General features: G+C 37.5%; 1 protein-coding gene across 1 annotated transcript in view; it reads left to right on the top strand.

The window, feature by feature from the left end:
• The window catches only part of LOC114360920 (lachesin), a 74211-nt gene that overhangs the window by 44359 nt on the left and 4670 nt on the right, over positions 1-25182 (top strand). Inside the window, exons 5-9 of the mRNA XM_028315788.1 lie at positions 5770-5931; positions 10050-10178; positions 16115-16289; positions 18485-18594; positions 19843-19905. Coding sequence (XP_028171589.1) covers positions 5770-5931; positions 10050-10178; positions 16115-16289; positions 18485-18594; positions 19843-19905 — 639 coding nt within the window. The remainder of the gene's footprint in view (positions 1-5769; positions 5932-10049; positions 10179-16114; positions 16290-18484; positions 18595-19842; positions 19906-25182) is intronic.

Genomic DNA, 25182 nt, shown 5'->3' on the forward strand with positions numbered 1-25182 from the left:
CTGATGACGTCAGCCAGGTGCAGCAGGACCGCGGCTATTACATGTGCCAGGTCAACACCAACCCCATGATCAGCCAGGTCAGTTACCTGCTGGTCGTCGGTGAGTTCCCTTTGTTGACTAGCTTGCGCTCGCACGACAACGCATGGCGTGGCTGCTGACGTCAGCAAGTGCAGCAGGACCGTGGCTACTACATGTGCCAGGTCAACACCAACCCCATGATCAGCCCGGTCGGCTACCTGCAGGTCGTCGGTGAGTTTTCTTTGTTGAGTAGCTTGCGCTCGCGCACGACAACGCATGGCGTGGCTGCTGACGTCAGCCAAGTGCAGCAGGACCGCGGCTACTACATGTGCCAGGTCAACACCAACCCCATGATCAGCCAGGTCGGCTACCTGCAGGTCGTCGGTGAGTTCTCTTTGGTTGACTAGCTCACACTTGTGATTTTCCTTAACTCTTTATCTACAACGGAGAAGCTTGGCCTGCATCTTACCAGATGATCATATTATTTAAGTGATAATGATATTGTGTCCGCATAGAAAACGGAAAGCTATTAATCACTATCAAGTCGTTTAGTCTCCACTGGGGGCAGAAGACCCTCTCTATTTTACTACACTACTGTTTGCGTTTATCACGAACTCACGATAGTGGCGCTGCAACTGCACTTAGAAGCGCCCTTACTCTCACGACATCTGCCCACAGTAAGCGAGGGGTCGGTCTTTTTCTACTCGCTCGAAACCACAAGGCTAAAGTTAGAAGGTCTTGCTTAATGTAACCTATGTGTTCTGATGAGCTTTAAGTCCCGTCCAGTGGTTTTTGCGTTATGTAACCTTTTCATTTATAATATCAGTTTTTTGTTAAGTTAGATAAATATATTTGTCTATAATAATATAAAGATTATGATCCGATTAAGAAATTAGTAAATTATAATAGGTCCTACATACAGTAATGAACAAAAAGAAAGACAAATTAATCGAATCTTTCCTATAATCCAATAAATTGTAAGATCTATTGCGAGAAATGCGAAATAAAATTCCAGCAGTTAGTTTCCTTTCCTCTTTAAGAAATAACCTTATTATAGATCAAAGGTAAAGAGCAAGAATATCTGAAGTTAGATTTTTTGGTTCAAGTAATAAAGTTTAAATAGGCAAGATTATAACAATATCGTGGTGGTTCGTTCGGGTAGGTAAACTTTTAATTATACTTGTTTAATGTTTGAAGCAGTTTTATAAGCCTTTCTTATGCTTTATTTTTGTTTCTAATTAGCTTATTATAATAGTTAACTAGCTAGTAATTTACTTCAGTAACGTTCAAAACCAATTCCAAAACTAACCAATGTTTACTTTATTTCTGTGTTCTTCTTTACTTATAATCTTTCCTATTTGAAGTCTTATTTCTTCATCCTTTACCTTTGAATTTTCTCTTGATTTACTTTTGGAGACAGTACTTATAAAATACCCCGAAAATTTGAGGTTTTTAACATCACTTTCAAGTCCTTAAAAGTAACAAAAATCTGTTTTCACAAAAACGTTACCGAATTTTCCCGCATTAAAGGTCGGCGTTCAANCCTACCTATTGACAAAAAATATTATTTGTCTAAGGATGCTACCCTGCTGTACGTGGAATAAAGTTTTAAAGCGATTTTACATATCCCAGTATTACTTTAACCTTACCACTAAATTAACGTCTTTGCTTCAGGTGGCATGGATCCACATCGACCGGCAGATGATCCTGACGATCCACCGGCACGTGATCACGCGGCTGGCGCGCTTCAGCGTGTCGCACGATAACGCGATGACGTGGCTGCTGCACGTCAGCCAGGTGCAGCAGGAGGACCGCGGCTACTACATGTGCCAGGTCAACACCAACCCCATGATCAGCCAGGTCGGCTACCTTCAGGTCGTCGGTGAGTTCCCTTTGTTGAGTAGCTTGCGCTCGCACGACAACGCATGACGTGGCTGCTGACGTCGGCCAGGTGCAGCAGGACCGCGGCTATTACATGTGCCAGGTCAACACCAACCCCATGATCAGCCAGGTCGGCTACCTGCAGGTCGTCGGTGAGTTTTCTTTGTTGAGTAGCTTGCGCTCGCGCACGACAACGCATGGCGTGGCTGCTGACGTCAGCCAAGTGCAGCAGGACCGCGGCTACTACATGTGCCAGGTCAACACCAACCCCATGATCAGCCAGGTCGGCTACCTGCAGGTCGTCGGTGAGTTCTCTTTGGTTGACTAGCTCACACTTGTGATTTTCCTTAACTCTTTATCTACAACGGAGAAGCTTGGCCTGCATCTTACCAGATGATCATATTATTTAAGTGATAATGATATTGTGTCCGCATAGAAAACGGAAAGCTATTAATCACTATCAAGTCGTTTAGTCTCCACTGGGGGCAGAAGACCCTCTCTATTTTACTACACTACTGTTTGCGTTTATCACGAACTCACGATAGTGGCGCTGCAACTGCACTTAGAAGCGCCCTTACTCTCACGACATCTGCCCACAGTAAGCGAGGGGTCGGTCTTTTTCTACTCGCTCGAAACCACAAGGCTAAAGTTAGAAGGTCTTGCTTAATGTAACCTATGTGTTCTGATGAGCTTTAAGTCCCGTCCAGTGGTTTTTGCGTTATGTAACCTTTTCATTTATAATATCAGTTTTTTGTTAAGTTAGATAAATATATTTGTCTATAATAATATAAAGATTATGATCCGATTAAGAAATTAGTAAATTATAATAGGTCCTACATACAGTAATGAACAAAAAGAAAGACAAATTAATCGAATCTTTCCTATAATCCAATAAATTGTAAGATCTATTGCGAGAAATGCGAAATAAAATTCCAGCAGTTAGTTTCCTTTCCTCTTTAAGAAATAACCTTATTATAGATCAAAGGTAAAGAGCAAGAATATCTGAAGTTAGATTTTTTGGTTCAAGTAATAAAGTTTAAATAGGCAAGATTATAACAATATCGTGGTGGTTCGTTCGGGTAGGTAAACTTTTAATTATACTTGTTTAATGTTTGAAGCAGTTTTATAAGCCTTTCTTATGCTTTATTTTTGTTTCTAATTAGCTTATTATAATAGTTAACTAGCTAGTAATTTACTTCAGTAACGTTCAAAACCAATTCCAAAACTAACCAATGTTTACTTTATTTCTGTGTTCTTCTTTACTTATAATCTTTCCTATTTGAAGTCTTATTTCTTCATCCTTTACCTTTGAATTTTCTCTTGATTTACTTTTGGAGACAGTACTTATAAAATACCCCGAAAATTTGAGGTTTTTAACATCACTTTCAAGTCCTTAAAAGTAACAAAAATCTGTTTTCACAAAAACGTTACCGAATTTTCCCGCATTAAAGGTCGGCGTTCAATTTATATTTATCGAAGCAGAATTAATAACCAAGGAAATTACTACAGCAAAAAATAAAAGAGTCTATTTTGTATCGTGTTTTATTAAAGAAATTACTCGGGAACCGTAAACTGATCACTTTGCTTCGATAAATTAGTCAGGTGCCGTTATAATGGCCGGTATTAGTTAGCAGGCTCTTTGGAATTCTTCATTATAATTGACAACTTCGTTATTGAACCTAGTTGACTTAATTGTTAGGTTCTGGAAGAATATTTGATGTTTGTTCTTTTATAAATTACCTTATAAGGTTTTGAGCTAGCTTTAGCATAATTTTATGCGATGAGTGCAGATGTAATTTAAATAATACACGAACTGTGATAACTTGTAATTTGTAACCTGTTTTGAGACAAATAAATACTTTCTATCTACTTATCTATAAGATACTGACATGAATCAGTTTCAGTTATACTTGAAAAGAGTTAGGATTAGAAATATCCATACTATGTATGTATGTTTTCCACTCCTTAAGTGATGGATACGGTCGTCTTCTAAAAATTTGACTAATTGAACGAAATATAATTTTTATCATCTATTTAGGATAAGTATATTTAGGTAAATTGTCACTCCAACGTGACTCTGACGTAGAGTGGGTGTCCAATTGATAGCTGAGGAGTGTTATGATATGAAGTTAACCATCTCTTCATAAGGTTAAACTCCTTAAACATTGTTTTGTTACGAAACCTTTAAATCAGCCCCTCGCAATAAAGTTTAAAACATCAAAAGTGCGCAACACCTTGATTGATTCAAAGGGCCTTTCCAAAGAAATAAAATGGAAATAAAACCGCGTTGCAACGTGCTGAGGTTAAGGAATGGCTGAAAAGGACGGTTTATTCCCACTTAAAAGTTGGTGGGAACGCCGGCCGTATAAAGGATGCTTCCGCCGTCGGCCGGGAAGAGCCACGCCTCCGCTATTTGAGGGCAGAAATGCCTCACATACAGAAAGTGATTCCCAAGTTTACGAATTAAAAGTCAATTAGTAAAACATGATTTGAGATTATGAGATGATGATTAACATTAGTTAATGTAAAATACTTGCAATGATCTCACGAAAAGAAACATGTGTGCCAAAAAGTTAAAAATACTCTTAGTAAAAACTGTGTTAACTTCTTAGCTACTTTTATTATCACAAGTTTGGTTAATGCTCTTTAGTACCTTCTAACTAATAAAATATTTAAATAAAAGAAAACGTGAGTAAAGTGTCACTAGAAACGATTTAAAACTTTAAAAACATTTTTATGCGGTCCAGTCTATCGGAAACCTATGGATCGGTAAAAGTTTGCAAAGTTTCACCTCCCGAATGCGCCGCGCCGTCTTGGGCCTGATAGTGCCAGCCTGCAGCGAAGTTTGGGGAACAGTGGCATCGGCAGATATCGCCATCACGATCCGATTGATTCTGTTCAGTTTAATACTTTAATCCGTAAATGTCGGCTAGACGATGATTATCGACCAATTACAAATTATACGCATGTAGGTACATAACTTTTTTTTAAAGAAAAAGTAAGTACCTTTCCTGAATATTTTACTCACTCAACACTGTTACCAAACAAACGTTTATTTGAAACACGTTCGTTAATCGTCCTCCACTTACAACAATTTTTTTTTAACAGCAAGAACTGAAGTAACTAGCTCATAAGTTATTTAATTCGCTATTATGATCAAACGATAGATGTCATACTTGTGTTCTTATATTTTTTCTACCATTTTACCATCTCGAACAGAATGCTAAAACCGTTCAAAAAGAGTAAAAGTTAATATTTCTTCATCCTGCTCCACACAATCCGGTGTCACGCCACTTGGTTTAAATAAACCAATATTTTAAGCCAACACAGCTAGCTTATTCTGGCTTCCTGGCGTATTGCACTTGCATCAAAAATGCACGCAGCTCAGGAATTCCCTGCATTAGACCACTACGGGTAGAGTGGGTGTGCTAAAGAATTTTTCTATATCAAAATATGGGTTTTTAAGTTGGAAATTTACCGTTTCAGGTAAGGGGATCTTGGTGTAGATGAGTATAGAGAGCCAGTAGACTAGAGCATAGTATACGGTTCGTGGTCACAGAATGGCTGGTTCCTAATCCTATTTCAAGAAAATTAACATTGCAAGTGGTGTGGCGCATTTCTATAAGCTATTTTACTTCTGCTACAGATCAGCCTCACCCCACATCTGATAAACGCGCTTATCTGCCAAACTCTTAGTTAAATACTACTTAAGAGTATCTAGAGTATATTTCTTTCATTAATTTATTAGTGTAAATGTCATAAATTTCCAAAAGGGTATGGTGTTATGTGGAGCAGTGGAGACTGAATGACCTGATCCTGACCTGAATACTAAGTGACTTTGATAACTCACAGTTCACCTGTCTTTCGCAGTGCCCCCCAACATCCTAGATGAGGAGAGCACGCAGTCGGCGGTGGCTGTCCGCGAGAACCAGAACATCAGCCTGGTGTGCAAGGCGGACGGATTCCCCGCGCCCAAGATCATGTGGCGGCGCGAGGACGGCCAGCCCATATCCGTGGACCGGAGGAAGAAAGGTCAGCCGTTATCACATATTATTATACATTAAAGTCTTGGGCAGACCAAACGCGGGGCAGTAGCAGCGCAGTTTGAATGCGGGCCCGCAAGTAATACAAGAAACTTTTTGAAGTATGTCACACCAAATTTGAACGCGGGCCCGCGCTCCAACCGCGCCGCACTGCAACTGCCGAACGACAAACGAGGCGGCGCGGGAGCGGGACAGAAGCGGCGCGAACGCGGACCCGCGTTTTTGTATTACTATGGCGGCCATAATTATTAGCATGACACACCGGAGGCAGGGCGGTAGCAGCGCGTTGAAAGCGGTTTTCAAATATTGAAATTTTTGACAACCGCCCGCGTTGCAACTGCTTTGAAACTGCGCTGCTTTCAGTGTGCCTAAGCCGCGCTGCAACTGACCCGCACTGCTTCTGACCCGCGTTTGGTCTGTGGAAGCCTTAAGACAATTGCAAACTGTAAGAACATCAGCCTGGTGTGCAAGGCGAACGGTTCCCCGCGCCCAAGATCATGTGGCGGCGAGAGGACGGCCAGCCATATCCGTGGACCGGAGGAAGAAAGGTCAGCCGTTGTACATAATAAGTATACAATCAGATAACGCGTTCTTATTAACATGTGAACAAAAAGATAGGCAGGAGTGAGACTTTATGAACGAGTAAAGTCACGCACTAAAAATTCGGTTTCATCGCGGATCAATCTCGTTTTAAGTCATATTGGTCACCTAAATAGTGCAGGAGAAGATACTCGTAGTGTAGACTGTAGGTGTATCTTTCTCGTGTTGGATCTGTATCTTCAGGAATATCTTAAGTAGGTAAATAATTATAGAGCCAAAGCGTTGTGACAAAGCATTTCAATGTTTTGTAACTTTCCACGTTTTTCCGTATATCTAGCCAACCCTCAAAATACCGTCCAAACATACTGGATCACACTCCACAGCAGATGACGTCCCGACAATAGCCCGAACCCCTCAAAAGGATTCCGCATCAACGCAAACAAAACCGTACTTTTTCGATGCGACGAGTAATTAACCTCCGTGACATAATCGCGGCGGCTGACGGCTCCGAGGGTCACACGCAATTGAGGACAAGCACCATCCAAAACCACACGTTAATTTACCGTGTACAAGAAAATCTCTTCAAATTAAACTCCATTTTTGGGCCTTTGTCGACAGCCACCAATTGCTCGAATCGTTTAATTCGTCGGCACAACTCAGCTTTCCCGCTCCATAATTATTCTCAAACCAGATTTTTTAGGGTTCCGCAGCTTGAACATTAGAATACTAAATGTTAACAATTTTTTTTGTTCAAACCTTCACAAATATGAAGTATCAAGATAGGTTAAATTCGTAAGATAATAATTATGATTTGGTATACGTATAGATAAACACCAATGAAATCTGTGAATGAAAATTAAATGAAATCTACAACCTGCTCCTATACTTAGTCGCAAATGTGGAAAATTTCCTGTTTTACAAATGAAAGATCATTGGTTTTAAGTTACCCAAGTAACTTACCCAATGCCCTTAATTTGAAGTTGACACTGCCCCACTACCTGCAGAACCTGTAATCGCGGGCAGTCTCACACTTGCGTTTTTCCCAGCAACGAGGTTTAATCCTTCGGAAGATAGAGCGGGATTAGAACGCTTTATACTCCAGGTTTTATTATAATAGTGGACTTGGACTAGATACCTGCTACAATTTACATTTTACTCAAGAAATAAGTGCTCAGATGAGGTTTGTGAATTTTATGTGGAAAAATCTCTTTAACGGGCGCCTTTTAAGATTTTATCTCGCAAATGTGGCGGTGTGAGGACGCGGGTAACAAGAATGTAAAGCGCTTAGATTACACTAAAACGAGACGTACAATATTTTTTCATTAAATCGTTCCTGGTATTTTCAATAGCAAAATATGTGATGAAACCCATGAATAATTTAAAGTTTGTGGCAATTAATTAACACTTTTACCAGCAGCATCTTTGGTGGACTACGCATGTACGCATATTTGTGTGAGTCAATCATTTTCCTTTTTTTATATTGGGAACGCTCTCTGCAAAACTTTAATAAAACATTTCGGAATTGAAACCCCCTCAAGCATACCTGCCTTTGGATATAACCTGTTGAGTTTTACCAACGATTTAAAAGTGTAGTTGCCGCAAGAGTTTGGGAACGACTTGTACAACTTTTTTCATTTCCCCACCAGAACTAAATTTCTGTTAAAAATACATTCCGAATACTGAGCAAGGTTACTTTACGCGGATAATGATTTTTCAAAGTGCTGTTTAAGGGTAAAAAAGCTAAGTCGATAGGAGCCGGCTAAGCTGAACAGGATATAAAGCTAAAGATAAATTAAAAATACGTTATACTCGTATTATTGATTTGTAGACCTAACAACACCATAATACAACTTCTTGTACTGATGCATTATTAAAAACTAATCATTGCTTTTAAAATTTATGATCAGCTGTCGTAATTCTTGTAATTTACATAAATGGACCGCAATATTTTAAATGTAATTAAACTCTGTATTTTGTTGCAAAAAGTTGTTTCTTAAGCGCAGACTACACCGAATGCAAAGATTTTATAGCTTAGTCTGTGATAGGTACTAAATATTAATTCAGTTATCGCAGTTATTATTTCGATCCTAATAATAACTTTCCCCGACTAAACGTCCAAAAAGTGTGAAAGAAATCAATTGTTTAGCCTAGCCAATAGCTTTGCTGGTCGCGGAGAGGGTCCCACAACTCACTGGTCGTCCCCATCGACCAGTGGGTATGCGCAAAGTAAGAATAAAGGGTGTAGTGGTTTCGCTTTTAGTGTGATCTGCGCTTTATGCAAGCCCCATAAAATATTCAGGATAAAAGGCGTAACGGGCGAGAAGTCGTAAAAATTAAAAATTCGCGTCGCGTCGTTCCTCCATCAGCCGACGAGTTTGTTTACAATTACGGCCCCGGCGGACGGTGTAATGAGACTTCAGCTGGGACATATCGGCCCATTAAAACCCACTCAGTGCCTTTTGTTAACGGTTAATGCTGTATGCTTTTGTTCTGCAACTATTTCATTTATTTAAAGTCGCTGATTGCGAAAGATGTGATGACTGATTACACTAATTACTTTTCCTTAGGCAGAGAAATAAAAATACACTCTTATGTGCTTATTCTCACCAAATTACAATACATTCATGAAATTGTTCTATAGTACGTATCTTTATCCATTCGCCATTTAACCTGCAAATGTTATCACTGCGATGCACTTGTACTTTTGTTCGCAGTTTAATGTACGAACCTATTGTTACAGTGCCATCAATTGTATCGCTGTGAAAGTGCTTAATATCCCCAGGCTTTTTAATACCCGAAAGTTTCATTTACTCGTTCAGTTTTTCAGGTTTGCACACAAAGAATCAATATAATGATAAATGATTCATCCGTCCGATTTCGGCCATGGTGCCAACTTCAACTCCTCCTGCCACCCTCCTCGTCTTGGCGACGCTGCACGCTGTTGCGTCCGAAAATGGCTTACACGGCTGATCATATAAATATAATGAATAATACATGGAATAATATTCTAATTTCATCTCACATTCTGATAAATAATAAAAATTAAGTGGTAGAGTAGGATTTGCTCTGCAGAACTGACGAGTACCTTGTGGGTGGACGTAACATCTTGCCAATCTAGAAATCATTGGGGTGGTTTTTGTTCAGCGGTATACACTCGTAGCTAAAATGACGATGATGACGGGGTAGAGCAAGATATAAATAAATGCTCTGGAAAAACCACACATCCTCTGAAGATAGGCTAGTTGCCTAAAAAAATTTTTTTAGTCCGTAATGTTTAATATCAAAAAATATTGGACACATATATTTTTATTTGTCAATCTAACAAATAATTACATAGTTATGGTGCATTGAAGTTGCGCACGACGTCACAACGTGCGGCATTTTTAAGCAAGCGTTGACGTCACGGGCCTCTTCTTATGAACTTTGGGGCGCTTTATCTCTTTAAATTTTCATTAGTTTGAAAAAGTGAAAAATACGTGTAGAGTATTTTTTGATAAGTTAACTGACGGACTAATTAAAACTCTTGCTTTTTGACCCAGGCAACATCCCCATTCTGTGTTGTTCCAGTGACAGTGTACGAGGGTGATACCCTGAGCCTGCAGCGCATCAGCCGCACAGAGATGGGAGCGTACCTGTGCATCGCCACCAACGCCGTGCCGCCCTCTGTGTCCAAGCGGATCATCGTGGACGTGGAATGTGAGTAACAGCACGATAAAAAGACCACACACATTGCTGGCTGATTACTACCAACCCTATCGGTATGATGGACAGACCTACACGGTACTTACCGAGCAAGACTGCTTCTATACATGCTCTAACTCTAATGAGGGCTATCGTTTTAGCGCTCACCAGTTAGCGCCACTGTAGAGTAAGGTCCTGTCACTTGCTAGTAGCGAAGACAGTGGCACCAACTGGTGAGCGCGAAAGTGGAAAGTGGTAGGAGGACTATCGCATTTGCACTCATCAAGATGGCGCCACTGTAGAGTAAGGTCCTGTCAATCTCCAAGGGTGCCAACTGTTAAGTATAAAAACGATAGCCCTCATTCTAAGAGCCCTCGCCCACGGCGACAGCATCGCTACTAACGCGCGTTAGTCGCATTTGCAACGCACTACAGAAATGTGATGCCAACGCGCTACAGCAGCGCGACTTCATCGCTACAAAAAGTCGCCGTGGTCGAGGGCCAACGTGCAGTAGTCCATTCGTCTGACTTCTTTTTTTCAACCTACACAGTACCGTTTATTCTCAAGCTAAGAAAATATTGTACAGATGACACGGGGTTAAGCTAAATATTGCAGCATGTCAAGTGATGTAGCCTGTGTCCACAGTGTAGCACAGACAAGGTATAAAGAATATTAAAAACGTTTATGACTGTATTTTCCCATAGGTATTATACAAGTTAGTAATAGAAAACACCAACGCAATACGAAAAACTTAAAATAAAGGGACTTTTCTTGGTATGTGGTATGGTATGGTATGTAAATTAAAAATGCAGTGTTGAATTTGTACAACATTTTTTTCAAAGTCTAAACTCTGTTTTAAAATTGAATCAACTTTTTATTTATTTTTGCATTACATTATTCACTTGGTCATGAAACAGATTTTGTTTACATGGATACCGCACATAATTGAGAATGTAACATTCCCAAAGTTTATGGCGACAATTTTCGCGAACAATATTAAAGTCGTCGACGTCACGCGGCTTAGCATTCAATAGCTTCAAATATTTATTACGGCGCTGTTTACGACGTCATAATACATAATCTTTGATGTATTAGCTTTTTATGTTGACAAAGTTTGTTTATTGGGAAAGTATTTCATGAAAATGGGCTCGAGAAGACTGTAAGCTGTGGGTTTGGAATACATTATTATTATAGTGTATTAATGGAAGAATTACGTTTTATTTTACTTTAAAAAGGCTTAGGGGCTTATTTATAATATGTTTCTTAGTACACATTATTCAAGCCTAAGCCCAAATCTAACAGCACAACTGGTCACCCATCACAAAATGCTCATTTCCAAAGCAGCTTAACTTCATGATCAATTCTAACCCGTGCAAACCCCTGCGCTACCAAACGTTATGACCGGACAAATTTTGCGCCCGGCGCTGCCAGCGACACACAGCGGCATGAATAACAAACGCAGGCATTAGCGCACATTATCAGCTTGTGTGCATCGTGTTTTATGCTAATAAGGCATAGTTTTGCAGGGCATTGAATTTGGGCGTTGTTGACTGTCTAGCTTTTGGAACTTATGGCCACTTTCTTCACTGTGACTACTGTACGGTTATATCAAACTAAAACGAATGAATGAAAATGAAGTTTTTCGATTTGTGTAGCACTTCTAACACAAAACGTCAATGACAATCAAAGGATTTCCTTTTCACTAAAGCTGAATTTCGAGATGAATAGCTTAAACCTATGATTAAGATTAAAAGCAACGTTATCGATCACAATTATCCGTCCCAGCTGCAATAGCACAATTCCTGCAGCTTTATTTATTTCCAATAGCGGTCTCAAACCGCGCGCATGCACACTGAAAAAATATTATCTTTCAATTACCTTCGTCTATTTAGTCAGCTGGCCCGTAATAAGAATTGAAAATAAGGGGGCGAGCCGCGCTCAGGGACTGTAGTGTCTTTTAGATTGTGTGAAGAGGGCTTTTATTTAGCGAACAAATTAAATGAACGGCTAAAAATTTGCGGACGAATAATAATACTGTACAGCACTTTAACGTTAAGCTGAAATTACAAACAAAATGTCATATCAAGGTCTTTAATAACAAAGCACCACAACCAACGCTAAAATTTTCACAAATTACTTTACTAGCTGCTGGTATCTTTCTTAATTTATCCGAGTTGGTTTCTGGTAATTTTAATTTGTTGTCCATTTCAGTTTCTTTCCTGAACTACCAATTATAGTTGACCGTAATTATATTTTTTTTTGTTTTTATGATTTATGATTGATGGATCACCAAAGAGTCAAATAAGATGCTCTGAACATTTTGTCTTTTTTGCTGGATCAAAGCCCTAAACATATTCTCCTGACACTGGCCTGATAATTCAAAGTATAAATGAATAAATAAGTGAAATGTTGTCTCTATTTCTCTTCACACAATTGAGTTGTATGCTAAAAGGATAGGATTTACGCAAGTCTGCAACTTGAACAAAAATGAAGATGTTACTTTACATAAAATGCAAATGTCTCGTAATTTATACTGAACTGAACAAACAGCATAGTTAGTTTGAATACAATTTAAAGCGGACGATATAAATTAATAATTTTGCGTCTTTTAAAGCTGTAACGGTAGAACGGTATAGTTTTATTATGCAAAAATAATCTTAATTATATTTTCTGTCAAGGTTTTTTGTCTTTGCTGAAAAGTGATCCACAAAATATGTGTTTGTTTATTATTTTATAGTAAGAATTTAAATAACTTTTCTTATAATACGTATAGATGCCATAGATAAAGTAACAGATGCATCTGGTTTACTTTGAAACCATGGATCTACCTCAAATTGGTAGTCGTAGGACATAGTTTACTTTATTGTAGCAATGAAGAAGAAGCTCTAGCCCTAGCCTTAGCTCCAAATGGTAAAACACTTGAAGATCACAATCAGATAAAGAAAGATCCCGTCCAAAGGATACAGACTAAAAACACAAGGATCCGGTTAATCCGTCCGATCAATCAACGACCGGATAAAATAGCGGCACAGTCCACGGGAACTTGTGGCGAAGCAATTTATAAACTTTCAATAATGATGGATAGTGGGCGCCGACTCGTCACACCTTGGGAGTGGGAAATATCTTCCCACCGGTTTTTTATAAGAAAATTTAAGTTACAGAAGCAAATGGAGTACATTTTGTTAGTTCTTATTAAATGTCGTGTTCGTTACAGCTTAAAGCTCTTCTGATATCACTTTTATGCGAGTGTTTAGACAAAAGACGCTACTCCACCACTACCAAAGTGGTGTAAACGTATAGTGTATAGAGTTCACACACAAAATTGCTTTTACAAGATTATACTAACAACTTAGCTCTAAAGCTACGAGTATGTACTCGTATTTTATAAACATGGTTGTCAAACACTGTAATCTCGTAGTATCTAGCTTCCTACCAATCCAATATCAATAAATGATTTTCAAAAACGTACACCTACAATATTATCCGAATATAATGGTCCGCTAGACACTGACTAAAAATCATTCATCATACAGCTAATTTATTTCTAACTCATGTTGAGCTTTAGCTAAGTTGAATCTATTGAGTTTATATTCACACTTGAGCGTTCTTTCTCAATTGATAGATAAAACACGTTTAGCCCGTGACAGCCCTATTCCACGACCCCAACGACCCCATTCACACCTACCACAGTACTGAAGTTTAGTTCCCAGCCTCAGATCATAGAAAGAGAATAGATATGAAGTCGCGCGTAACTACAACGAGAACCAGTGCCCCCACATTTCCCCCACCACAGCTCCCACACACACATTCAACTGTGTAAAAACAAAGCGACTGAGAGTCTACGACAACATGTGCAACCGGCTTAAAAGTGCTGTGATTGGCCAGAAGGCGTGCCTTATGGCCAATCAATGGCCGCGTGACGTGACGCACACTTTGAAAAAAGCAATTAGAGAGAAGAAAGATAAAATGGAGTCGATAAGATATCGATACTTTAAATCCTGGGGGCAAGGCTCGAAATTGGTTTAAAAAATGCTTGTATGAAAACCTGTTTATTATTATACGTTATTATTATGTTCTTTAACGATTTTTGCATAAAGGAGTCAGTTCCATTTTGTATGGACGAAAAACTCAGAATCAATTATTGGGACTAAATGAAGTTACCTTATATTAATTTACCCCAACCAAAGCTCAATGTCGTTATCGATGGAGTATAGAAGTTATAGACTGACAAAGTTTGTATGAAAAGTCATGGGTTAAGTAGGTACTTGCGATTTTTACCAGTATTTACAATATTGGTAATATATTATTATTTACTTTAATAATAATAACAGGATCACTGTAATTATTATTAACTACTATCGCGCATTAACTTTTTAATTATGGCGAAATTCGTACCGCCTATGTTTATCAAAAATAATGCCTATATTAGGCTTTCAACTAGCTCTTATAGTAATTACATAGTTGACAGTTACTAATCCCTTCTACTATTGTTATTGTTTTTGTAAAAACTTAAAAATCGCAAGCAACTCATGATTTTTTCATTCAAAATTAGAAAATAGAAAATAATAATTTACTTCTATTTATCGATAATAGGAAACCGTATTAGAACACGAGCCCTGCACTATGTTACGACCGGCACATGCGGCCGTACTGTGTATTTTCACGCGTCAGTGGATATCGGAAGAAATAAAATACATTGCGCAGTAGTTACGCATGACATAAAGTGGTTGCTAACTAAATCGTCAATGTACAACGTGTTTGAATTTTTATCACCACTAATTTCGATATCGCAGTAAATGTCACGGCACTGAATTCGTTCGTAAAAATGTTTAGTTTTTTTTATTTATAAGCAAAATACCAATGGATTTGCAATACTTACATGTGGTAAATGACTTCATTGTTCCTGTAGTTCTTCGTTTCACTTATGTTATTGCACGTTACGACGCATTATCCAACAATATCGGAGAACATTTCCTCAGTACGACTGAATCGCGACTAACCTGGCGTCGCGGGCGATGTTCGTTTCTGGGCATATCGCGGAGACACGCGCCACGCCCCCGTTTCACATCTATTCCCTTCTATGATCTGAGTTCCCAGCTAATTCTTATTCGCAGTTTAATACCTATCCCGGAACTAATACGGGTAACCGGATCCTCCGCAGTCTCGCGATGTACAATGTATACGGTATTAGCGGCGCAACTTTAAAGTTTGCCTGCCGGATATAAATTAATGTTTGTTCTTGAGACAAAGATAAAGAATTGTGCTGTAATATTCCCTTGTTATGGCTTTATGGAAGTTGTTGGGTGTTAGTCTTTGTTTGGAAGTTTTCACGCTGCATTTTGTGTAAAGATAAGAAAAAGAAAATTCGTGTACCTACAAAATCTATCGATATTCTTTCTTTTTCTTTTCTTGTCTTGTGTGGTATACATTATACAATAAAGTGTGTTATAACGATCGCCTCACGCAGTTATAAAGTGTTTATTTGATGGTCATCTTTGATTCCATTTATTTATTTTAGGAAGACCAGCCCTTACTCATGATTGTAGTATTTTACACTAAAGAACACCAAATCTATATATATATATATAAAAGAAAGTCGTGTTAGTTACTCCACTTATAACTCAAGAACGGCTGAACCGATTTAGCTGAAAATTATCAGGGAGGTAGTTTAGATCCAGGAGAAGGACATAGGATACTTTTTATCCCGTTCGAAATAAAAAAAAGTCTGCTTATTTATTGCCATTAAGGCGGAACAAAGTTCGCCGGGTCAGCTAGTAACCTCATAAAGGTGGTGTTACACACATACAAAATATGGTGTTACAAGCTTTTCTTTAGTTAACCTGTTCTAATAATTGCAGTGTCTTTCAAAATTTGACCCATGAAGCTCCACGAGCCATCTGCGTAAAATACGTAAGTCGACAAAATCTCTAAAACATCCCTCTTCATTGCAGTTTCCCCAATGATTTGGGTCCCGAACCAGCTGGTGGGGGCGCCGGCCGGGACCGACGTGACTGTGGACTGCCACACAGAAGCGCATCCCAGAGCCATCTCCTACTGGGTGTACGACAACGTCATGGTACTGCCCACCAAGAAGTACGCCATCAACACCGAGGAGAACTCTTATAGGTAAGTTCTGGAACATTTCAAAATAAATACAGTCTTGAAGGGAAATATTAGCAAATATGATATACCCTCGGACCCTGGGATATAGAATCCATTACAATAACATTCATCAGTAGGTATTTCGTGTCCGTTTCGTTTTTGTTTTCACTCCTCAATAACATTACTACTAGTTTTACGACTGTCCAGCTTTGAAGTCTGAGTCATATTACACCGTTGCCGACATGTCCCTTATACACTATAAACTTTGTAGCGACTTGTACGAGAGTATGTACTGGTAGTAAGTACAGAGAGGCACTAAAACTAAAAGTACACAAGTGAGGAAATTACGTTAGATACCTGCTTTGTTTACTATATGACATAAGTCACCGAAGGCTACAGTAGTTGAAGACACTCCATGATTCCAATAAATCATTTCACTGTGACAAACTCTACTATGATCAGGATCTAATAGCTTGACTTTCAACATTCTACAAATCTATTTGTCGATGAACCCTATTAGTGATTTAAGTAGTCAAACAATTCTGAAACGTCAGGTGGGAAAAATCAGAACTAATAACTCAGTACCTACTCATAGTAGCACCCTCCTGTCAATGTCATATCTGGGACACTTTAGTGATGTACAAAATATTATACAAGCATCACAAAAGAATGAAAGAGCCAAATCTATAAAATAATTTTGCATAGTAGGGCCTGGCCAGACATTCCGATGCGGAGCTGTTAATAATTCGGGCGTCGGTAAATCTGCAGGACGAGCCTGTTGGCCCCGCACGATTAATTGTTGCGGCGGAAGGGGTAATTGATGGTTTCGACAACCGACGAAGAAATTTACTGGGGCACCGTCTAAGAATTATGATGACGATTTTAATTTGATTGCAAAATGTTTCAATTGAAATTTCTAGCATCACTTTTAACAAGATTCAGAATGTCAGTAATACTCTGATCGTCTTCTTGTAAGCTCTGGTTTGAGAAGTTATCTAGGCTGTTACATCAAACTTGTGAGTCTAAGGGTCAATTAACTAACCGTGAGATTGATTCAGTTTGATCAGCTTTCAAGTTTTTTAGACTGACGAGGGTTCTCACCAATATGTTTGCTACTTTCAATATTAAAAGATGAGAAAACATCTATCGGGGCATCGAATCAATCATATTTTATATTTTATATCTACGTTTTAGTTATGTTATAATGATTATTTTAAACGCTTAAATTACTTTTTACAAAGTAGGTCCGCTGCAGCAAAAACTATTAGGAAGTGAGAAATGTCCCGCCAGCCCGCCATACGTCCTGGCCACCGCGGCATAATGAGGTGGGCATCAGTCACTTCAAGTTCTGATTTTTGCCTGCGCTATTTTTTGCGTGCAGAACTTCAACTGCAATTTTGATATACAAAACCTTTTAACATTTGTTACTTAATTAATAACTCTAAAAGCTTTACACAAAACAGTATGTCATTTTCGTTACACATTCGGATATTTTTAAGTAATAGTAAAATTTAACAGACTACTTGAACTATGAAGCAGATATTGATTACAATTCGAAAAGAAAATGTGCTAGTAGTGATAATAAAATTAATATAGGTACCAAGTTTTGATGAAAATAAGATTTGAATTTTTTACTCGTGAACAAAGAGAACTATGATGTGTTTATCGATAAATCGGTTTTGGTCCCAAATATACCCACTTATTCCCGTCCCACCATGGGCTGATCAATTATTCACGTCGCTGACGAGTGAACGCGGACGTTTGGCGGCCTTTTTGTTTGGATTTCCACTAATGTGTTTTGTTTTGTGTAATATTTCTCGATAAAGCAGGTGAATCGAGAATTAGGGCAGGGTTTACGGCTGGATTTTCAAAGTTTTTAAGCCGATTTGTGGCATTGTTCTATTCTGATTAAAATAAGTAGATAATGTTGGATGTGGGACGTACCGTAACATACATAAATGTTTATACCTATCTAGAATGACTAATTAATGATAAGATTTTAAACTTTCGTGTTCCATTTCAACTAAAATAGTAAGACACGGGTCTTAACGCGACGCTTATTATTGAGTTACATTATGTACTCACGGCTTGACGTTTCGGCTGCGATGCTGCAGCCGTGTCGTGGTAGTGGTAGTGTAACAAATGACAATATGAGGGTAGTTACTTACTATTTTACTTAATGATAAAGCAGGAAAATAACAAAACTATTTGTTCTCCAGAGCACACATGAAACTCACTGTGCGGAACCTCCAGAGTGGTGACTTCGGGAACTACAGGTGCATTTCCAAAAACTCCCTCGGGGAGACCGAGGGGTCCATCAGGCTTTACGGTAAGTGGATTGTTGGTAAACATCCAAAGTAAGGGCACTCTAATGCAGAAAAAGTTTTGGATTCGTCTTCTGATGGGGTCGAGCCCGAAAATTTGCTTATCTATACACTTCAGTCTCGTTGTGGAGTGGTGAATATTGGATGAACGTATAGTAATAGAAAGGTTGGTGGATATAGGAACTGAATTATTATAATAAAGATGATTAATTATTATAGTAAAAAAGATTAATAGGTTTTACTGTGTGTATTGCATATAAAACTTTTATGGTATAACAACTGGCACAATAATAACGTATGGAAAAAAACTTAAAGGTTTATTTTATTTTAAAAAAAAACCATTTCGTAAAAAGAGAAAAATATTGAAAAACCATTCAGTCCATGTTTTTTCATTATAATTTCAAATATCACGTCAAATTGTATTATTTATACCGACTCACAAAAAAAGAAAATACCTTTAAATATTAGAGGTCGTCGGGCGTGTAAACAGCTGTTGATTCACAAAAAAACGGTGGGGAAAAATTACTTTTATAGTCAATGCATTGGATTTCACTAGGTAATTACCAAGTATTTTATGAGGTAGCACATACCTTTACCATATAATTATTTAAAATAACAAGGCACTAATCGTGTGTCTGGAAATTCGTATACGTTTAATTTAGTGTCTGCTTGCTTTTAAAATAAACTACAAAACAAGCAGACTACTAAAAAAGTTATAATCAACTTGTTGAGTGTTTCGATGCTACCGTAAAACTTTTTTAGTATTTTAGTAAAATATTTAAAGCTTGTAAGCAAGGGATGCATCTCTAAAAATTCCCGGAGACGCGACGTTCAGTTTACGGCGGGTTTGATGTGTGCGCGCAAATTAACACCTGTGACAGGAATATTCCTGTTCGGGAACTTTGTGATTAAACAGGGTAATCCGAACGTAAGGCTGCTTTTGCTATATTGGTACAGAATTAAAGTGGTTATCTCCACTTTGTTATATTTTTGTGAAAAAATATCGCAGAAGAAAATAAAGTTTTCTAGAGCTGAGTATCAGGAGTAGATATTTGCATAGAATGTAGAATATAATAACTTGACAAAGCAAAAATTGTAAACTGATACTATTTTGCAGTATGAAAAGGAATTAATGAATATAGTGGTTTTTATAAACTTGCGAAAAGTGAAACCTGCAGCCGCTCGTTAAATTTTATGTAGACATCCTTTACAGATAACAGGCGTGGTGTTACAATTTTTTTATTTTGTTTCAGAAATACCGATGCCCTCCACGTCTCCGAAGGCCACTGAAATGAAAAGCAACGCTCACAAAGAAAGTGAGTACGAAAATATTCATTATTTTATTCATAATCTAGCCTTTTATGCTTGACAATTCGATACTCTTCACACCCATTTACTACATTATATCATATACAACAAATTCAGATCCAGTAGGCTTTCTCAAACGTAAAATAAAAAGCTATTAGTGAGACAGACAAAACCAGAGTGAATTGAAGCGTACCTAAGCTTGGTAATGCATACCTTTTCGACAGTTTATCGCCTCGCATAGGCTAATAAATAAATAGGTGCATACATCGAGGTACTTACATGAAAACGTTTCGCTTTAATAACGCTAGCGAGTGTGTGGTTAAATTAAGGTGTGTGTGAGATTTGTCAACAAATTGGGTATATACTTACAAATTAAGATGACATTAAAGCATGACAGCACCAGTATACTTAGGTATTTTCTTATTGTATTAAAAACATGACTAGCTTACTTTGACGAGAATCAGTTTTGTCAAAGTAGGATCGTGATAATAAACATCTTTCAACAATAAAAAACAACAACAACAATTAATTAATATAATGTAGGCGAGAGCAACGCGTAAATCGTTAGCGCCACGGTCTCTCTGAAATTCAATAATAAATGACCAAATTAAAAAAAATAACTTGTGAGCCTACCGTGCTCGGATTTTGTATTAGATATGCTACGCACTTATCTTACACCCACACAAGCCCACGTAAGCTCAAATCAAAATATTACGACTGTTCTCGCATACACCAGTTTCACGGCTAGCGATATTGTTTTAAGTAGAATCTATTATTTTAGGCAGCAAACATACAGGAGCCCGTCTTGTCATTCAATCTTATTACACCAATTCTACGAAGAGTGTCTCATTTTGCGTATAAATTGTTTATTTATGAGAATAAATATGTTTATTTTTTTACTAGGAGTATCTGTGCATAACTTTTATTTATAGGTAGGTAATAACAGTGTCGTGAACTTGTCTATTAATTTCAGGCGAATAATCGTCGTAAGATATAATGTGGATGCTCAGATCATAGAAAGTGTGGATGTTAGAAGCATTTAATTATTGTTACATTTAATCAGTTACGTGACATACAAGTTAAAATAAGAAGTTCATGTTTGAAGGTGAGGCTAATGAAAGGACAATGTCATATCAAGCTTAGTATGTATTACGAGTGTCGTAACAAAAGTAAATAATCTTATATTATGCTGGAGATTGTACTAAGTACAATAGATACCTGAGGCAGGTTCTCACATCGTTGGAGCGACTTAGATGCTGAATAAAGGCATTCGATAGATCTGTACGAATGTGCCTCTCATTGTTCACTGCAGTAGGTACCCAAGACTAAATTTACAGACGACGGCACATCAATCGAAACACTAGCATCTTATTTGATTGTCATAGATGCTATTTTGCAAGGAAAATGCGCAGGCTGGTGTGCTTCGACTGTAGTAAATTAGCAATGGCGTCGCGGAGTTTCTTGAAGTGAAACGTCTCGGTCTTCATAATTTATGTGTAATTTCAGTTGCGCGAAATTGGAATTCCAACATTACTTACTTTACATTTTAAAGCCTTAAATACTAGGAGACATAATATTATCTGAGTTATACTGAATAATTAAAAAATAAAAAGACCTCATAAAGGTAGCGGGAAGGCGCTGGATGCAGGCGACCACCAACCGGCCATTATGGAAATCATTGGGGGAGGCCTTTGTTCAACGATGGACGTCCTGTGGCTGAAATGATAATGATGATGATGATACTGAATCATTGAAAAGTATGTGTCTAAACAATTTTAAAAGCCTTGATCTAAAAAACTGGTAGCATTTACTCGTCTTGACTGAAATCCATACGCCCAGGCCCGGCATAATTAAACTTTAACGTCCCAGTCCCCTTAGCCGATCGTATTCAGTTCTTTTACGTGCCGTTTTAAAATGTATTTCGTGTCGACTTTTCGATTCTTTGGCAGATGAATTAGGAATAAGTGGAGAACTTAGTATTATTCGCTTGCATTTACAATAGATGGGCAAATCAAAGAAACTCACTCAAAGAAATACCTTGGTCGAAATTGTATGTAACGAGTAAATAAACTCGTCATCAATCATGATTTGCGATAGTTACTGACCATAATAAGTTTATATTTTGTTCTGTGATTGATTAGTCTAACTAATCCTAAATTCTTTAGAAATTTCCATCGATGTAAACAAACACTTGTGCACACAATTACACTATATAATTACTCACGTTTTCTTAATATCATACACATTATTTCACAAGCTCATGAAACCAACTTTATTCTCATGATGAAACAAATATGAAATCTTACATTGAAAACAAAATATTTTAACAAAATATTTGGATGGTGAAAATTTGTGCTACATGTTAAAATGTCAAATAGACATTTGACGTTTAAATTTAGGTCCTATCTCTGGAAAATCTGTAAGTCATAGACAATATTCATAGATAATAATCTGTAAATTTAATCGATTTTATTTCATTTACCAATTAATTTGATAATATTAATTTAAAATAAAATATAAACGAGGTTATATTCAACAATGTATTTTTTCTTCATTGAATGCAACAACACACTTTGCGAAGAAGTGATGAATTCAGCTTTATTAAACAGACGAGTGTCACATAAAAAAGGCCTTTCGACCACTTTTCGACTGGTTTACGATTTTATTGTGCACTTTGTCTACTCTAGACCCACAGTATAATTTAAATTATATTTCCTAAACAAATAAAAAAGGGAAAATTAAATTTTCTTTGATTAAGACGATCCTATTTTGACGATCACATTACTGATCTCAACATCAATGAGAAAAGGGATTGATCTTAATAATTATACAAACGATCTTTGAAAATCTAATAATCGTCTGTTGCAGTCCGTAAATGACATTTACAGAATTGCGATTAACGAGAGATTTTGTCGCATCACTAGTAGATCAACTGACATAGACTAAAAATTCGTCAATATCAGTTGGCCATATTTGTTTACATTTAGGGAAATTTCTAAAGAACTAAGGTATAAATATCAGTGAAAGACCTGAACCTATACTTGATTGAATCTAGTTTTTATCGTCATTTTGTAATTATGGTCCATATTCTATTTAGCGCCCGCGGTGGTCAGTCTGTTCGAGATTTGATAAATCAGCAATGGATTCAAACCTTTTGCATTATTAGTAATGGTTTTGCACATGGATTAATCTTAAACGATTACCTTTAATTCAGTTACAAGCCATTAATGGCTAAATTAAGCGAAATACAGACATTGCATGCATTCGAGCTTAACGTTGCGCTGAGCCCGCCTCTGTCTATTAATCTTAGCAATAATCTTGTTCACTGATGCGTAATTTTAATTAAATTAACATTTCATAACATCTAATATATTAGATATTTAGCTTAATACATAAAATAGCTTCTCAATTAGTCCTTACTTACAGCATTATTAGGCAAAAGATTTTTTATGGACGTTTACAGAATAATAACTTACTCAGCATGAATTTCATCAATAATATTTTCGTCGTTCATACATAAAATCTGCAACATCCCCATTTATCAATAAATAAATTCATTTTCATTCGTAAATCACTAATTTTTTGTCAATGCAAAGGAAGACAAGATCAAATGAGGCGTCTGCCGTTTCGTCTGTTATATTTTCTAACAGTTCAACTTATTGAACTTGACGTTTTCTTGCTTTCATTAAGTCAAAAATCGCACCATGCATTTTCTGACATACGTCCAACGAACATAGGCTGTGTTGCAAGTCAAATTTGGTCTCGTGCAAGCTCAATTCGGCCATTCGCTCGAGCATGGTTATCAAAGATATCTAAAAATACAAGAAACAAATTGTTTAGAACAAAAATTGTATACTTAACAGCCTGGACATTTGCGGTTACGTACCTACGATTTATCAGTCTCATTAAACTTTTAATGTCAGTCGATCACAACCTTCGCAGGTTTTGCCGGTTTTAAAACAAAAATGTAGTGTGTGATTTGCTGCCGACATTGACGTCATATAGCTTTAAACCACATCCCATCGGCTCGCATATTATTATCAATGAGGCTTGTTGCAGGCGTGAGCCGCGCGAAGGCTAGCCGGGCGGTGTGGTGCGCGCGAATAACTGAACTAAACGTTTGAGGCTTTTCAAATATACACTATATTTACCTATATCTGATTTAGCTAACTAAAATGTCTTAAGAGTCTTATTAAATAAGATAATGCGCAAGTAAAACATGATGCTTCGACGATCTCGTTAAACGATATTATTTATAAGTAGACCACAACCTTCGTGAGTGACACATTTGCTCCTTTTGACTCATTAACGATTAATGCGATTTCAATACTTCATTATTCAGTCAGCTGCTAAAAGCGCGCCAAAACGTATGAGTCAACTGAAAAATCGTTGGGTACACCGTACGGGTGTACCGTACCAAATTCAGAAGAGTATGTCTAGTAATAGGTATACAGGGTGTTAGGTAAATGGGTATATGAGCCGACACTAGCACATGTTAACATGGTCATATAAATGGTATGGTGAAGGCAGAAAATTGATATCTTCATTTTAATTATTTTAATTTTCATACAAATCGGATTTTATAAAATTTATTTTGTATGAAAATTAAGAAAAAAAAATGATGATATCAAATTTCTGACTTCACCATACCATTTATATGACCATGTTAACATGGGCTAGTGTCGGCTCATATACCCATTTACGTAACACCCTGTAGACGATAGCACATCAAACTAAACACTGCAGTGACTTAAATAGTTGTAATAGAGGCGAGCTTGCCATAAAAATGTGCTTGCCACAAAAATGTATAATTCTGATGTATTGCGTTGTCGTCATATTAATAGATCTCATTTAGCTTTAAGCCACATTAAAACCACAACATTCGCGTCGGCTCGCATCATCAATGAGGCGTGTTGCAGGCGTGCGCCGCGCGAACGCGAGCCGGGCGGTGGTGCGCGCCGAGCCCGGCACGGAGCGCCCGAGCGTGGTGCGCGCGAATATCTGAACTAAACGTTTCAGACTTTTCAAATATACACTATACAGTGTGAGTCACGTTAAAGTGTACATATGAAAATAGATGAAACTAGACCTATTTTTATCGACAAAAAAGAGGTCAAAATTTTTTTGAGATTTTTTTTTAATTTTTTATAGATTTTTTTTTTTTCTAATTACTTATTGTAAAGAAAACGTAATAACTTTTAAAGTAAGCGATATATCCTGAGAAAATAAATACAGTAATAATGCTTAATAACAGGCGATACTAAAAAAATACATAAAATACACAA

Source organism: Ostrinia furnacalis, unplaced genomic scaffold (assembly GCF_004193835.3).
Source record: "Ostrinia furnacalis isolate ACB-3 unplaced genomic scaffold, ASM419383v2 OfSCF5278, whole genome shotgun sequence".
Classification (NCBI taxonomy): domain Eukaryota; kingdom Metazoa; phylum Arthropoda; class Insecta; order Lepidoptera; family Crambidae; genus Ostrinia; species Ostrinia furnacalis.